At 36.5% G+C, this 17,949-nt stretch overlaps 1 protein-coding gene across 1 annotated transcript in view; it reads right to left on the bottom strand.

Moving 5' to 3' along the window:
- Positions 1-17,949, bottom strand: part of LOC136837008 (unconventional myosin-XIX-like) — a 161,714-nt gene that overhangs the window by 24,127 nt on the left and 119,638 nt on the right. Inside the window, exons 15-18 of the mRNA XM_067101539.1 lie at positions 14,879-15,110; positions 8,335-8,425; positions 5,198-5,323; positions 1,457-1,557 (exon numbers count right to left, since the gene is read on the bottom strand). Coding sequence (XP_066957640.1) covers positions 1,457-1,557; positions 5,198-5,323; positions 8,335-8,425; positions 14,879-15,110 — 550 coding nt within the window. The remainder of the gene's footprint in view (positions 1-1,456; positions 1,558-5,197; positions 5,324-8,334; positions 8,426-14,878; positions 15,111-17,949) is intronic.

Below are 17,949 nucleotides of genomic sequence, written 5' to 3'. Positions count from 1 at the left end.
ATCGCCCACACAAACACAGAACTGAATGAAATGTTTACTATTAGGTTTTAAATGTGTAAGTACCAAATTACAGTACAAAATGTTAGCTACTTATTCAATCTAAAATCAGCATGTTATACATACATGTGTAATGTACACATATGCATCATGTTGCTGAGTGTTTGCTTGACTTTCTCTTTCTCTTTATGGATGATAATAAAAAGAAAAAAGATTTTTCAGGTCCAGTTCACATAAGCAGTTTCGACATTGCTCACAAATATATGAGAGAGAGAGAGAGAGAGAGAGAGAGAGAGAGAGAGAGAGAGAGAGAGAGAGAGAGAGAGAGAGAGAGAGAGAGAGAGAGAGAGAGAGAGAGAGAATTTTAATAATTTTTTATCTATTTTATATACAATATACAGCACAATTTGGTTAATTTTGCTAGACAGCAATCAAAACTCCTGTATATGACCTCTGAATTAAGTGTATAAATTATTCTTAGGTAAATTAGTAAACAAACAAATGTATCATGAAAAAATAAAGAAAAATTTACAGTTACAAAGATTCATTTCAATTTCAGCAAATAATTTTTTAATTGTTAACGGACAAGTGGTAACTTGAATATTGTACATCAATATTACCAGTGTTTTCACTCCTCTGAAATGACCTGACATTAAGCGAACATTATTAGCAGACAAAAGTAAAAGCGTGTTATGTTAAGGGTTTACCAATAAATACTGTAACAAAAGAATATAATAATCCAAATGGAAATTTTGTAAAGTGTTGTTTTTCTTAAAGTTACTTTGTTCAGAAACTTACACTTGACTTTTGTTTTATACTTGTAAGGTTGTCAAAAATATTTTCAGGTGTTAATATAAAAATGTTTTCTTATTTGTAATTACGTACCTGTATTGTGTGGATTTTAACCTTTATTCAATTTTGATTTTGTTCTATTTTGGATGCTACATCTGTGTTGTGTTTTTACAGTATAATTGTGATATAAAAAGTTGCTTGCTATTTCTAATATTTCATATTGCAATGTTTAAAAACTGCTGCATAAGCCTACATCCAATACAGTGCTGTCCTATCAAAACCTTCAAATACTGCACCTTGTGTACCCCATCCATTTGCACACACTGGGAAACTGTTGGCTAAGGAAATTTTTGATGAAACACACCTGGCTAGTTATATCAAGTGTTACTTTTTAATTAGTTCAAGTTTTTAGTTTGCTAGTAATGCTACCTTAAGAAAAGCTTATTCAGTATCAAAATCAATGAACTAGAGACAACAATAGTATTTCTAAAATAAATGAACTGAAAAAACTAACAATCAGTACAGTATACACTATCAACTAAGTTCTACTACTCCTATGCATCGAGACACTTGAATATCTGCAGCGGATAACCAATAATACAAAGTCTTTAACCTTATTTACATATAATTAAAACAGTACATTTCTGGAAAACTATTTTTAACTTACTTTTCTGAAGACAAGTAGCAGCACTATTTCTTTTTGCCTCTCGCACACGCTCCAAGGTATGTAAAGCACTTTCCGAAAGGAAGACACGTGTACGGCCAAACCTAAAATTAACAATTTAATTTTCATATTACATAATAGAAAAATAGTTGCCTTACATCATACAAGCCATTTACAAATAACTGATTCACAAGAGAAAATAACAGGTAAGAGCCATTCTATGGTGTATAAGCTCACTTACAAGCATTCTTGGAAGATGTACAGAACTGTTCCTGTATTATAGTACAGTACTTCTTTAATCTGCCTCACAGGCAGTCCTCGGTTATTGGCGGGGTTCTGTTCTGAGTGTGTGATGATAACCAAAAATCGCAGCTAACCGGAAATCGGCGATTTTCACGACTTTTCGGCAAATTTCTGGGCTTATTGGCACCGATTTTCGGTTGCCAATGCCTCTGTTAGGTATGTATTGGCGCCAATACCCAATTATCGGTGCTGGTAAGCGGAAATCGGTGATTTTCGCCGCCGAAAATTACCGATTTTCGTTGCTAGACAGGCGCTGAAGAACCGGATCGCCATTAACCGAGCCCGCTGTTAACCGGGGACTGCCTGTACTTGGAAACAAACAGCATAATTCAGTTCATATCAAAACCAAGAGAACTTAGCCATACTAGATTCCTATTATGTGAAATTCACTTCATGTTCCAATTAGTTTATCAAGGTTCTACTTTTATTTGTTTAGCCAGTTCATGCAATAGACTGTTAGCACCTACTATACATATTTACACTTTGAATATCTAAACGAATATTTCTCATTTTGCAGCCTGTCTAACATGCATTACAATAAACATACATACTTTGGAAATGCTTTCCAGATTTCCAAAATCCTCAGCCTTATTTCATGCTTTTGATATTTTCAAAATCTTTTCAGTGGCTCAGGATTGGTGTTGAATAATATTCACTATGAATAATATTCACTATGCGTATTACTAGGAGGATTTTAACAACATACAGAGGAATTCTGTAAAAATAAACCACCCCATCACTTCACTTCTGATATCAGTCAAACTTAGGTATAGTAAGAAACCTAAACTGATCAGGCTATGGCCAGTAGTGACTACTATTTACCAGAGCAAGACAGAGGCAAGCCAGGAGAGGATGCTCAATATTACTTGGTCAGTCAAACCTACTAAATAAACTTTTGAATTGCAATTTTTTGCAAATGGAATACTTGCTCTGCACAAGTAGTTACTCAAAATTCATTTGGCCAAATCAGATAACTATAACAAGTTAACCAGATTACATTATTAAAAACTTTACTTACAGAGTGGCAGAGTCATCAGCACTGTTCAATTGTGAGATAAATAAATCTTTCCCTTACTGTTTGCATGATTTTGCTTGCAATCAGTCAGCATCCAGCAATTACAAAGGGAACAGTTGCCTCGTGTACTTTGATCTCTTTCAGTAACAAGTTGAGCATCATCCTAACAATTCTGGATGACTCAGCATTTTGCAAATCTTAAGTGAATTATGAACAATTATGTTGTACATTGTGGAATGAAGCAGAACACTCTATGATAGAATCCCTGTGATTTAAGGTTTTTGAATGTTATGAAAATGTCCCTCAAGTGTAGTATAAGTGTATGCAACAGGGCTTCCAAGACTAAGAATGTGTACAAAACTCTGGCACTTGAAATGAAGCTTCACACTGCGCTGCACAGCAATGAAGGGTATGGTGTCAATAATCAGGATTGCTCAATCTATGGTGTCAACTGTCCTTCAGAAGAAAGATATCCTCAGTGTTTCAGGACTAAATTTGTCTTCTTGGTTGCCAAGACTATCTCAAAGATGTGACCCAGTCATAAAAGAGATGGAGGCTCCTCTTCATCTTGACTCAGGATATGAACTGGAAGCGAATACCGAAAATCTGCGATATATTGGAACCCTCAACTAAAAAGGCCTTTAACTGCATATTTTAATCATTCAAACACCAAATATACCTTAAACTATCAGCCTAAAACACTAATGTTTTCATATTTCAATATCACTTTAATATTTCAATATCACTTGAATATCATTCCTGAGTGGTGTAGCTGTAGGCACTCTAACAAGGTGAGAAAACCAGTTTCGAGAGCTGCAGCCACCAGGAGGGTTCACTATACGGAGGTCCCTCCAATAAGGAGGAGAGAAAACCAGTTTATTACCAGCACAAAGCTTAAAAACTTGTTTCTTTCCACAGACTTACCTAAGTCTCTCTCTCTCTCTCTGAGTTAAATATTTAAATATGGATTGAAAAAACAATAATTTTATTGATAGACTGCTGTATTTACATTATATTTGAAAATTAGTAAATATTTTTTATCACAAAAGAATGTATTTAGTTGAAAAAAACTTGAAAATACAGTAATTAGTGAATATTGCTCTATGAAAAAATTCGCAAATTACTGAATTTTCTGCGATTTATTGAAAAATTTATTGCACACAAAAATCCAAGAATAACTGAATCCGCAAATGCTGAACTGCAAATAAGCAAGGGTCCACTGTATCCCCTATGCACACGATTACATGTATCTTTTGGGTTGTAAAAATAAAAAATGAGAAAATACAGTAAAAATATAAATGAGAATAGCGTAAAATATAAAAAAAAATCCATGATGAAGATGGGAATCCTGACAGCCCTCCACCTAAAAACAATTAAATGTGCTTAGTTGCAAATTTCAGCTCTTCAATTTTGATGCCAACAGAATTACCTGTACCATTTATTTTGCCCATGCTTCATTTAATTTTTCTTTTTCCTTCAATAACTTATACTGATTTACAGGGTACTTTAAAGGTAGGTTGTGGTGGTCAACTGTTGAGTAAAGTATATTCTACCTTAAGCACTTTGTAATCTGGCATAACCACAAATCCGGCACCCTGCAGGTCCTAGTGATGCTGGATTAGTGATGGTTGACCTGTATTATCTTTTTTTTTTTTTGAACAATAATTTTTTTTTAAAGAAAGCTCTTTAAGTATACAATAAACAAATAAATTAAATTTTCCAAAAAAATAATTTAGGCATTCCTAATTGACAATGTTAGATATAACTGTTCCAAACAGGTTTAAAGTGGGCCAGGCTAGCTAGAATGTAGGCCAATGCAAGTCCTCTAAGTATGTGTTGAGGTAGGCTAAGCTAGGGTATAGGACAATGAAAATGCTAAGCTCTGACAATCACATTTGTCAAAGGAAACAGAATGACCTCTGTTTGCCTTGTTACTTAATCATGTCCTAAATAGAAATAATGATGGGTACATTTTTATGTTAGCTGATGTAAATATAAAGGAATAAGCACCACTGCACACTGCTGGCATTATATATACCAAGTAAAAAAAAAGGATACATTGGCAACATCCTTTAATTTATCTGAATAATTTTTTCCAACTATTTTTGGGAAATAAAAATTTTTTCCATGAATGTATTTCAACACCGCCACTGTAAAGATAACATCCTTACCTTTATTTTGATACATATAATACCTTGGCAACATAATGGCTAGCCCAGGACAAGAGTTATTTCTGACCTAAAATATTTTTTCTTAGCAACATATTTTGTAGAACCTAACCCATCATAACTAGGGAAGCATCTGTATACATATGCATATTCTATTTGTGCTTGTAAAACCTAATGAGGCAGGCATGAACAACAAATAAAGGGGAATGATGTGGCAGTTTTTGCTATAAAAAGTTAAAATATTCAAGTTCTATTTACCTGCATTTTTCCACATCTATAATGCCATCTGGTGTACCAAGAACCTCTGTAGCAACTTCCTTAGCAGTTGTCAACAAATCCTCAGTAGCTTTCCCATAACGCATCACAAATTCTTCATAAGATACCCTGGAATGTAACAAAAATAAGTTCATACAAAACATCATTGAAAATGTTGAAAAGACAACATGAATTTGTCCTGAAAGTGCATTCACATCCAGGAGTATATGGGCAACAGTTTTTAAATAATTTTTTTAAAGCAAAATAGATCTTTTAAACTTTATTCTTAACGGGATAATTCAAAATTTCTGAAGTTGTTAAAGATGGTTAAGCTAAGCCACTCTGTAAAATGTTAAATTTATTTCCATTTTAGCATGGTTTAAAATACAGTGATACAGAGTTTAATAATTAGTCTCAACTCAATCCTTTCCAAAAATTAAGTCTTCACTTCAAATAACTGACAATTAATAATTCTAGGAGCATTGGTGTACTGTTTATCATAATGTGATCCAGTATTTATAAGAACTAAAGCTAAGGCCAACTAACCATTAATGTAATCTACCTTGATGGTAATTTGGTACTTGGTAAACAATAAATAGAGCTCAAGACTATTACATAATATTAATGACCAAGAAATAAAAAAAAAAGACAATACACAATTATTTTTTAACAAAATATAACTTCATAAACCCACTCCTATTAGTAGCCCACATTTGAGGCATTCATGATTCCTAGACACTTCTTTCCTTACTGAAAAAATCTTGTCAGCTGGATAGCAAGACTATGCATGTATAATTCATGGCTCCTGAAGTCCCAGGCACCAAAAAACCTCACTTCTATAATCTGGACAATTAGCTGTGAGAAAACAGCAAGGGTGGGTGGCAAGAACTTCAATTCTAAGTGCTACAGCACTGTAACTGATTTGTATGAATTAAAAAAATACCACATTCTAAAGTAATTTGTATTTTCCCTAACATATGAACCTATGCTTTTATATATGGAGTACCTGTGCTAAGAGCAATTCAGCTGTTACTGGATCATCTCAAAAAACAAAATCCTAACAGTTAAGCTTATGGCTTTATGTGACCTGAGATGGCCTACACCTACCACTGTGCTTGCAGCTGCATACGCTTTCCTGTTCTCACTGAGTTGTCTCCTGATTTTTGCACTGCGCTTTATCTTTGTGTCAGTAAGGTATGCGTGCCCTCTTTCTCATCAGGTTGTAACCTATCAGCATTATGATATTGTGTAGTGTTTCATGTGTTATTTTGTTTTTGGCCAACATTTTGGAGGGTGAAAAAGTAGTGCTGTGCATGAGCAGTACTCACATGTGTCGTACTCTGTGTATAGCAAGTGGTAACATGACGCTCGAATGCATCAGGAATTACTGGTATATTTACGTCATGAAAAACCATACTGTACTTATATTTAGCATCAACTGCACATCAAGCGCAAAGGATGAAGCTGCTGAAAACCCTGTCATTTGGCTGATTGCATTGAAAGATCCATCTGAGAGCTTCCGGGACTATGATAGGCTAGGGAAAAAAGTTGTATTTGTAAAGATGAAACCCCGAGAATTGTATCAAAACTAAAGGATACCCTTAGGGGAACCGTAGGAGACCATGCTCATCACTTGTACAGGTTGTTAACTGACATCATGACTGCCTGCATCGCTGACCCCAAACAACAAAGGAAATGTTCTAAAGGCAAAAGTTACTATTTAAAATAAATATATAAAACTACGTATTTTATTCTCAGACATTTAATGATAACATTTTATTTTGCTGCAAACAACAAGCTTTAACAAGAAAATATAAAAAGAACTAAAGTTATTGAATAATGAAAAAACCATTAAATTATCTAGCTTAAAACAATTAACACAAATTTGTTACAGAAACACAACTGTCACAACGAATTTAATACCACCACCAAAGTTATAATTTACATTCTCACCAAGAACCTTACTTAGGATGTATCTCCTATACTGCAAAGAATATGAATCCCTGTGATTCACTTTGAAAAATTGTCTTTCATTTCTGGTACATATTCTGGCCAATAAAGCATTAAAAAAAGTGTCAGTTTAAAGTTTAGCCTACACGATATGAGTTAATGAATCAATTATTATTTGGTACTACACATGGCTATTATCTAAGGTAACAATACATACAAGTTATTTCTTAGTTTTCTCCACTCTCTTCTTTCTTGTGCTCTTTCTGCCTGAAATCTTATTGGGTCTAAGCCTTCATCTACCCTCTTTTCCATGATTTCTTGGGTATTCCTAGAGGTCTTCATCTTGTTAATTTCATGCCTAATGGTTTTCTGACCAACTGTTCCTCATCCCTTGCTATAAGTTCAGACAAAATAAATCTCTGATGTTTCCAAGCCTTTTTTCTAGCCTATTCTTACATATTTTCACCAATTCCTCACTCATGATACAATCTCCAAACTATTCTCTGCTCATCAATCTTGCCATCTGATGGTTATACCCTTTCCAAGGCTCCAACTTCTTTGTCAATGTGCATATTACTGCTGCACAGAGAATAATAACTGTGTTGACACAAAGACAGCCTGGGAGAGCCATGCCAAGATGAGAATGCCACGGAGTCACACAGAGGAGAGTGTAGGTGTGAAGTTGTGGGGGGGGGGGCAGATGGAATGGATGTATGCTTTACAGGAGTATGGATAGTTGCAACTGGGATAAGTTGTACCCAAGATAAGGCCTCTCAAGATTAATGGGTTTAACTCAACAAGCATATTTTGTAGACGCAGACCTCGTAACATGTTTAACTGCCATCTACTTTACCATAATATTTGAATACTAGGAAGCAAGATATTTCAAGATAACTTATAGCTGGGATGGGTGCATAGCTCAAGGAAAAAATGATTGCCATTTTTATTTTGTTCACAATATTCACTAAATACAGCATCTTAAAATCCTAGAAAATAAGGCATACATAAACATTCTCATTTAATCCAAGGAAATTGTTACACTACCTTAGTGGTTAAGGTAACCTATCAAAACAACACATAGTGAAGCTACCGGTAAATGGAAAGGACTTGTAGAGCAAACAAATCAGTAACTAAAAGAACAAATAAGTATAACATCTTTAAAATTAGTTCTAAGATTATATAGGGCTCACCTAGCAGGATATCCAGCTTGACTAATGGATACAGTCTCAATAACGCCACAAGCTTTCAACTGTTCCAAGAGATACGGACCATCTGGTTCCCCTAAAATAGAATCGACAGGAAATAATTATTAAAAGCATGAGCAGGCACATTAACTTGACGCAAACTCACGAAAGACAAGTAATCCCTAAATCATCCAGATCTTCCTTAACTGACACTCGACATTATATGGCACACCCAGACCAAGGACCAAGGGCCAATTGAAAAATCACTCTCTGATGGTTGGCAATGCTACGTGGCCTCAGGAAAATGTTGGTAACACCTCTTACACTCATGAACAGACTGAGATGGGGGAAGGGTTGGATGGCTGAGTACCATGGGAGAGGAAGGGCAGTAAGGCTGCTGTGTACATGAACTCACTCAGCGAAGGGGTTGTTTTGGAAGGTGGGTGGAGTAGGGATGCAGTTTCCCTGGCTGGAAGGGGGTGGAAATGCAATGTGGGATGGGTGGAAAGGGGTAGACAGGCATCTGACTTTACTAGAGATTTTTTTTTTTATGTTGTTACATGAGAGAGAGAGAGAGAGAGAGAGAGAGAGAGAGAGAGAGAGAGAGAGAGAGAGAGAGAGAGAGAGAGAGAGAGAGAGAGAGAGAGAGAGACAACAACTGAGGTATTGCTTACACTGAAGCCTGTAACACAAACGCTCCTTCACTTTATTTCTATTTTATGCACAGACTCCTTCAGTTTGGTTGATAGCATGAGGCGAATTATAAATAGTGCGTGTTGCCAACATCTACAAATTTGCATTTTAAATATTTCTGTGTAATTAGAGATGAAATATTAAGTGATAAAATATTCTCTTGTTACGATATCTGCAATAATCATACTCAGAGTCAACTACACCCGTAATGAAAGGGTACTGTAAAATGAATCAAGCAAAGCAAAAAAAAAAAAAAGGCAACATGTAATACTGTGTTAAGAAACACACACACAAAGCAAAAGAGGTACAGAGAAAAATTTAGCTTTTGCAATTGTTATTAGCTTAAAAGCACAACATTACCTAAAATGTCAAGTAACATCACTTTGTTTATCGCTTTTTATTGGCTGGCATGGCTATGTCATCACCTTAAAAGCATATGGTAGAAGGTGCAGAGGTAGCCAAGCACTCATGTTTTTTGTTACCTTTCTTGTTATTGGTGGAAATGTATGCATCATTGTCATTTTAATTTTAACGGCTGACAGACATAGCACCACAAACACATCTTACGCTAATTGGCTACATCCAGAAAGTATCAGTGCACTTGGTACCAAACACCATTTTCCTTCCTTGTATAGTTGTGCTTGATTAGTTGCTTGTTTGAACTGTTCGTGAGAGGATTGCTTTCACAATTCTATTTCCCAAGCACAGGGCTTTCATTGCAGTGCCTGCTTGTGTTCTGTGTGGTACTGTGCATTGTGTGTATGGTCCCACCTCATCCTAAGAGGGCGAGGAAGGTATTGACCCTTCAACAGAATCAAATTCATTGGGAGAAAGGAGCAAGATTGGTCTAGATCACGTATCATGGGGGAGTACAGCTTTGCTTGGTCAACCTTGCATGATATAAAACTTTTTAGAACAAGCTGAAGAAGTACATGACAGACTTCAGTAAGAAGATGGCCAGGAGTCAAGCTTGCGACATCTTGGCAAAAAATCATTGTGAGAATACTGAGCTGTCGACCTTGCCTTGGTGTGGTTTTATCAACAAAGGGCTGTTGGTGTGAACACACTCGGTGCTGAGTTGAAGGCCACAGCTACAAAGTTCACAGGCTTGCATAAGGTTGCAGACTTTAAGGCATTCAAAGGTTGGTTGTTTCAGTTCAAAACTCAACATGGGATTTCTAACAAGAGGATTCATGGTAAAGCTTTGAATCTTTCCAAGGAGAGGAGTGAATACTTGTTTTAGGGCAAATCTACAATGCTGACAAAACTGGTCTACAGTATTCTATTGCTCCTTACCCACTAACATCTTGGCTGATGAGAAGGAAAAGAATTGACCCAGTTGAAAGCTCTCCAAGCAACGTATTCCTGTTTTTGTGTAAATGCTACTGATGGGTATCATTGCAAACTGGTGGTAGTTGGAAATGAAAAGCAACCGTGTGTTCTGAGGGTTGATGGATGCCTCCCAGTGATTTGGTACCATTTGGCACAGGTGTGGTTCATCTCCATGATCATTTCTGACTGGTTCCAAAGCCACTTTTGTCAGCAGGTTGTTTGTCATCAGACACAGGACCTTGGCATTGCTATACATCAGGCAAAGGTTTTGCTTCTCATGGACAATGCACCTCTGCATCCTAACACAGCCCAGTTGCTTGATGATGAAGGTTTTATAAGAGTCATGCACAGTATTTACCTCCTAATATGACTGCACTCATGCAGCCAGTGGACAAAGGTGTTATTGTTGTGAATAAATGGCTATACCAGAGGAAGTTCCTAGAGGTGGTGATTGTAGTATTGGCGGATGAGGAGAGAAAGCAAGGCTTGGATACATAGGGGAACGGACACTGGAGAATCTTCGCAAGTATTCACTGTAGTCACTATCTACTACCTCGCAGATACTTGGAGGGATGTCACCACATAGACCACTCAACCACACCTGGAACCACATTCTGAATGGAGAAGAGGCCATAATGGACTTCCAGGGGTTTGAAGTCAATGACTTCCATGCCACACTGGCAACTGGAGGCAACAACGTTCCTGAGGATGACATACAGGAGTGGCTGGGTAAAGTGGTGACAACCCTAGCTACCAACTTCTCTCCGACAGCGAGATAGCTGCTGCAGTTGATGGTGAAGACGAAGAAGCAGCTAAAGACAACGACGATGATGAGGCTGTTCCACAATGACTACCCCCATACAGGAATATGTGAACAGCTCAATACAGTTATCAAGAAGCCCAACATGGACCCCATCTACTTCCCCAGGGCCTTGGTCACAGCTGCTCAATTCCAAGAGTATTGAAGGATTGTCACTGCGAAGCAGAATCATTGTTCGTATAGCTAAAGTACCCTCAACAGCTTCTTCATGTCCCAAACCCTGTGCACCCAACCCCATTGCCAGCCACTTCTTCAGTAACTCAGTTTTTCAATTTGGAACCTCAGGCAAGTACATCTGCTGCCTTCGTCAATATGCAGGGCTCCTTTAGCCACGAATCTGATGTTTACTGCCCTGCTTCAATGACCTTGACCCTATAGGCACCTCTACGTCTCTTCCAACCACTTTACCACTTCATGTCTCCTGGGAGGCACAGGAAGAAGATGCCGGTCTTGAGAACACAGTCGAGTTGGTGGAGGGGGAGGTGGAGAGGACTTGTAAACCTCCCCACAAGTTTTTAAAATGTACGGCCATCGTAAGCACCAAGGTAAGTGACAGAGAAAAAGTACTTCTATATTTGCTTGATTTGTTTTCTGTGTATGATACACAAAGGGGAAAATGATAAATACTGTAATGATTTTGTAATCTATCATACCGCCTCTTGCAAATGAAAGAAAAAGGAGTTTACTTTTTTGTGTACAATCTTTTTTTTGGAAAACTGATAAATATTGATTCTGCAACCTATTGAATTGTGTGTTGTATACAACAGAAATATAGGGTTTACTTTTTTTGTGTAAAATTTTTTGGGGGGATTATAAATATTGATTGTGTAACATATCGTATTGTGTATTACATAGGAGAGAAAATGGGTTTACTTTTTTTGTGTACGATGTTTTTTGGGAAACAATAAATACTGATTACGTAACCTATCAAAATGTGTGTTGCATATGAGAGAAAACGGATTTATCGGTACTTTTTTTTTTATGTACAGTGTGACATATTTTACAGTGTTTGGGGCAAATGAAAAACATTGTGTAGCCTACCATATTGCTTGTCCCATATTTATGGAGTTTATTTTGTTACAAATAAGGAAAAATAAGGTAGATAATTGCTTTTTGCATCAAGTTTTTAGTTTACAGTATGGTGGTGTTGTTCATAAGCATATTAGTGTTTATAGTTATGTGGTACTGATGAGGTAGGAGGAGGAAGGGTACAGAGTTGCCCCTCAACACCTGTCGAATTTTTTACTTGCCCTTATTCAGATTTTTCCCTTATCCAACAGGCCCTTGGCTCTATGAATCAGGATAATTGAGAGATTACCACTGTGTAATAAAAAATCTGTTCAAACTCAGGAAAGCTTAGTATAATAAAACAATGTTAAAAACACCTTCCTGCAAAAGTTATTTGTACATTCCAACTCTTTTTTTTTTTTTACTCCTGCAATAGAATCCTCTTTTTCTGTATGTGTACATCCACAGCTTATAAAATCCTTGTTACCATATGAAGTTTATGAAATAAATAACCTACAGAAATACAAAAACATATCCTCATCTTAAGTTCTCTGACAATATTCTTCCTTCACTTTAATGATAATATAAAACTACTAAAATAAAGTGCTTTGTAAAGATGTATTTATATTTATTCCATAAATGAAATGCCAAACAGTACAGTAAATCCTTTGTCTGGGCTTCATATGTTAAAACTTTAAAAATACTGCAGCATTTATCTTTCTATAAGTGTATGCCCTTAAAAATTACTTTCACATCTCCAACATCATTCAAGAACAACTACCAGACACTGAAATTAGAATACAGGCAGTCCCCGGTTTACGATGGGGGTTCCGTTTTTACGTCGTGTCATAAGCTGAAAATCGTCGTAAACCGAAAAATCGTCGAAAATCGTAAAAAATCCTAAGAAAACCTTACTCTTAATGCTTTGGGTGTATTGAAAACGATGTAAACTGCATTTTTATTAAGTTTTTCATCAAAAAAGCCCCCAAATTTTTATTATTCTGCCGTTTTGGAGCCATATTTCTTCCATCGGATCGGCATACGACATGTCGTAACCCCGGAACATGCCTCGTAAACCGGGAAATAATTTCTGATGAATATATTTGAAAAGCGTCGTAACCTCGGAACATCGTAAGCCAGACCCATCGTAAACCGGGGACTGCCTGTATTCAATACAGTAATGTCTTTTTCAATATCTAAAAAAAAGTCACTTCCTATATCATTATCCTCCTCTCTTGCCTCTTCTCTGATCAACTAAACCACTCACGACTAAATAGGAAAAATTTGTACAGTAATGTCAAAGTTTGGCAAGATTCCTCATATTCCAAGAACATTACAGAATTCTTTCTAGAATTCAGTAACTGATGATGCTAAAGGTTGATGTAGTCTCCAATGTCATTAAATTGTGGCTCAAGCTGTGATGAGAATGCTCTAAGTTTCAAAGATCCCTCAACTTCCTGCCAATCACCTTGACCTTTTCTCTCTTACTTATTCAACTTCCAAATGATGTAACACTTAACTTTAATAGCCATGCAATCATTTAACTATTAGCATTAGTGTTTACAGAATTTAAGCTAGTATAAATGTCTAATGAGACATATGACTGCAAATTAATGCTTTTTTTTAAATTGCATTCTTGGAACACTGGGAGTAAGGACATTTATTTTCCTCTAACTGAAAACTTTTTCAGTATGCTGACGTTCTATTACTAAAGAAAGTCTCAAACACTACTCAGGTAAATGCTACCTTTCCAAACCTCTGTGAGTAATCATATTCATACTTTGCAATCTCTATGTCTGTCCAGAACCTAAAACACTTTAACTGGATAACTCAAAAGATTTAACTGCACAGCCTGATCCTATTTAAATTTATCATCATAAAATTGATCTGTACTTCAGCTTCTCAACTCATGCATGGTATCAACACCTCTCTTGGTTTCTTAAACATTCTTGCAAGCTATATTTTCTATCAGTTAGATCTCCTACTATATCCCCTCTGGCTGTGGCACTTATGTCACTTCATCAGATAACCTTTCCCAAAATTACTGCATTTCTTGTTTTCCAAGAAAGCCAAATAACCGAGCTCTGTCCTTTAAAACAAACATATCAGTAGCTTCACATTCCAATCATATAAAACAGTCTGTTAACCTGTTCTTTGAAAATACTCAGTCTTAAAGTTCTCCAAATACTGCCTCACATATACATAAAATATAAAAGTTACACTTTGAACATACAACTTACAACAGCCATGTAAAACTTACATGGCTTTTTTTGCACGAAAAAGACACACAAGCACAGAATTTAGAGTATCTAATCACTCTATTAATGTAAGATAGATGATGAATGCATATCACAGATAGTACTGAAATTAAACACAGCAACACTGCATGAGAAACAAACTTTTTCCTTCATTTGTACTCCCAGCTTAGCTCGTTTTTGTTTGATAAAATACCATTCACTGATGGTCACTTTGTCCAGGTCAATTTAGGGAGCACCTTCCTGAATTAAGTTTGTCAGACATCACACACTGCTCTTAACCCACCACAGTAAACAAGCTATACTGGTAATCCACAATGTCTACCAGATTATATAACAGTCAAACTGGAAATTATAATATATTAAAGTTGGACAAATTTTGTCAAAAAAGAAAAAAATAAATATATGCGGTGTGAACAGAAATAAAAAATATCTAACTTACCAGTGAGTGAATAAGGGTTGGGTTTGATACAACGAACATAATGTAGGTCACATGCTGATAAAGTCTTCATCAGGTTATCCAATGATGCCTTGAACTTTGAGAGAGTTGTTATCTTACGAGTTGTGCGTCTACCACTTGCAGTATCGAAGTTCATGTCGGTGGTATAAGTAATTAAATTTCCTACAAAATCTTCTCTACTTGCTGCTAACAACCCTGTCACTTCTAGTGGCACCTGATAAGGAGTAACAAATCATCAATACAAAAAAGCTTAAGCTCTCTCTTTTTTTTATGTTGCCACTCTCACATGCTTATAATAAAATATACTGCTAAAATATGCAGTTATATAATAAGCACTGGTTATCACTAAGTGAGAGACTAGCAAGCATATGAACATACTTTATTTATTTCAGAATTTTAGTATGAATCTATCTGCAAAAGGCTGAGGTACAAGAACTGTAATACTGATCAACGACATCCTAAAAATTTAAACATCTTGAGTACTAAATTCTCAAGAATGTTCATCTGGTGATTAAAATGGAAATTTTTATGATAAAATTAATTATTTGGATACTTACTTACTGTTAAAGTTAGCTTATATCTTTGGGTCATTAGTTGCAATTGACATTCAAAACAAAAAAAAACAACACTTGACTAACTTGCTAGGACTGTCTCTGTAATCACCTGTTTCCCACCAGGTGGCATTGGAATGTTTACGTTCTTGTCAGAGTTCTTCATGACCATCCCCTGAGATGTTGGGAGGCTGGGTGGGTTTCCACTTTAACAGTAGGTAAGTATCCAAATAATTTATTTTATTGAAAAAACTTTCATAATTTGGAATGAATCTTACCTACTGTTAAAGTTAGCTGACTACCACATTGAATGAGGATGGTGGGTTAGTGCAGCCAGAGAAACAAATGTTCAGCCAAGTGAAAGAAAAGCTTTTTGATGAGGGGAAAAAGCTTCTCAACATTCCTGCCTGTTGTGAGATCCTTACTGGTAAGTACTGGTGCCAGACATTGGAACCACAACAGCGTGTAAGGTCCTCATAGCAAGACATGTCAGAGGATCCTTAAAGGGAAAAGGGACTATCTTGTAGAGTACTAGTGACTCCCGTGCCTGAACTGAAAGGCCATAACGACAGTCCAAAACTAAAGACAACAACTACAGTCAGATATGAAGGTGAGCTCTTATACACCACTGTGCACCTTCATGCTCCCAAAATTCAATAGCAGGATTTCCTAATAACTAATGACAAGAGAGAAAGCAAAGTTGTTCTCATATTTGGTTCAGGAAAAAAGAGTCCCCGCCGCAACAATAGGACTAAGGGCTATACACATCTCATCTAAATTTGAATGTTTTGCAAATATTGCGAGGTAAAAACAGAGTTGCATCTCCACTAAGTTGCAATGGCAACCTTCTCTAGCAAAAGCTTTAAAAGGAAATAGAAAGATGTGCTTACGCTATGGATGCCATGAGGCTTTCATTTAAAAAACAGTAAAAGCTCAGAAACCAACTTTGTGTGCACTGACTTAAACATTTTTTGACATAAGAGTGTTTGACCTCCTGACACTACATATAAATTCTTAACTCCTCCTCTTAAGGGTTTAAGCCTGTCCAGGTAAACCCTTGAATTCTAACTGGACATAAAGCTACTTCTTCAGTGTCTACCAAAGCAGTTAAATTAGGTGCTGTCACAAACCTGGAAAGGCTTTCACTTTTATTTCTTTCCTCTAAGCAATGAAAGAAAAGAGAGGTTTCCACTAGAACGAAGCCCACATACAAGAAAAGGCTTGAAGCTCTCTAATATGCTTTACTGTAACAAGAGCTAAATAAAGTGTCTTCAAAGTTCTTAAGAGATGCCTTATCCAAAGGCTCAAACTCAGGTACTGTGCGGTTAAATCCTTAAAGACTACATCCAAATTTCATTTTAAAACCTGGTGGCAAGATTTGAAATTTTCAGCTCAAAAGATTGAAAATCTCTTTCATATTTAAATCTTGAGCTATATTCTATTTAGCAAAACACAGTACTGAAGACACTGTAAAGTGACAACCTTTGACATCTGGGACAGAAAGCTGCTTTGCGTACCTGAGATACCAGAGAACTTGATCAGGTTATCTATAGTGGTACAGGTGCTGGATGTCCCTCTGGACAAGCATCAAGATAAATAAACTGACCACTGTTACTGATACAGTCTAACTGTGGAGGGCTTTCTAAGTTTAAGTATTGCTTCCCTAACCACCCTAGAAAAGCCTAAAGCTCCTATTGGACAGTTGATATTTTCCACGCGGTCAGATGAAGCATGTGGAGGTTAATGAGATTTTCTCAAATTAGACAGTCTGAAAAGATGTTTCATGAACGGCAGAAGGAGGAAAAAGATCTACCACCAGGAATGGAGGTTTGGGAACCATTCCCTTATCAAGGCCATCAAGGAGCTTTCAAAATTGTCCTTGTGTCCTGCAAAGCTCACAAATTGTTGATTATTTCCTCAAAAAAGCACACAGAGGAAAAGGGTAAAGGTCTAGATTTGACCACTCTTGAAGTAAGTCATCGCCAAACAGGCAAAAGCTCTATGTTGTTTATAAACAGTTTGCTCTTCTCTACAGTCTGGCTCCCCTACATCAAATGTTTTTCAAAATGCCCCCCCAACCTGCCTCCGAGACATCTAAGGACAATGTAAGGTCTGGTTTCTTAAGGTCTAGAGGCAAACCTAAGAAAACTCTCTCAACAATGGTAGGAAATTGTCAATCTTTGTCTCTGTCGGAAAAAAACCATTCAGAGAGAGTCCCTCTTCATCCCCAGATAAATCATCGATTAGATAAAAAACGCATAGATTTGTCGCCATTGAACAAAATGCCCAGCCCTGAAATGAATTGGTGAAAACTAACCAGTTGTCCAAATATAGGAGAACACTGATACCAAGCAGAAGACTCCATCTTGCTAAGGATGCCAACACAAAAGTGAACACACAGGTAAATATTTGCAGTGCCATACTTGGACCAAAACACAGAGCATAAAACTGAAAGACCTTCCCTTAAAAGACAAAGTGTAGATACTTCTTCAACTAAGGTTG

This window comes from Macrobrachium rosenbergii, chromosome 57, assembly GCF_040412425.1.
Source record: "Macrobrachium rosenbergii isolate ZJJX-2024 chromosome 57, ASM4041242v1, whole genome shotgun sequence".
In the NCBI taxonomy this organism is placed as follows: Eukaryota; Metazoa; Arthropoda; class Malacostraca; order Decapoda; family Palaemonidae; genus Macrobrachium; species Macrobrachium rosenbergii.
The sequence above is the reverse complement of the archived record's forward strand: the minus strand, read 5'-3'. Positions and strand labels throughout refer to the sequence as shown.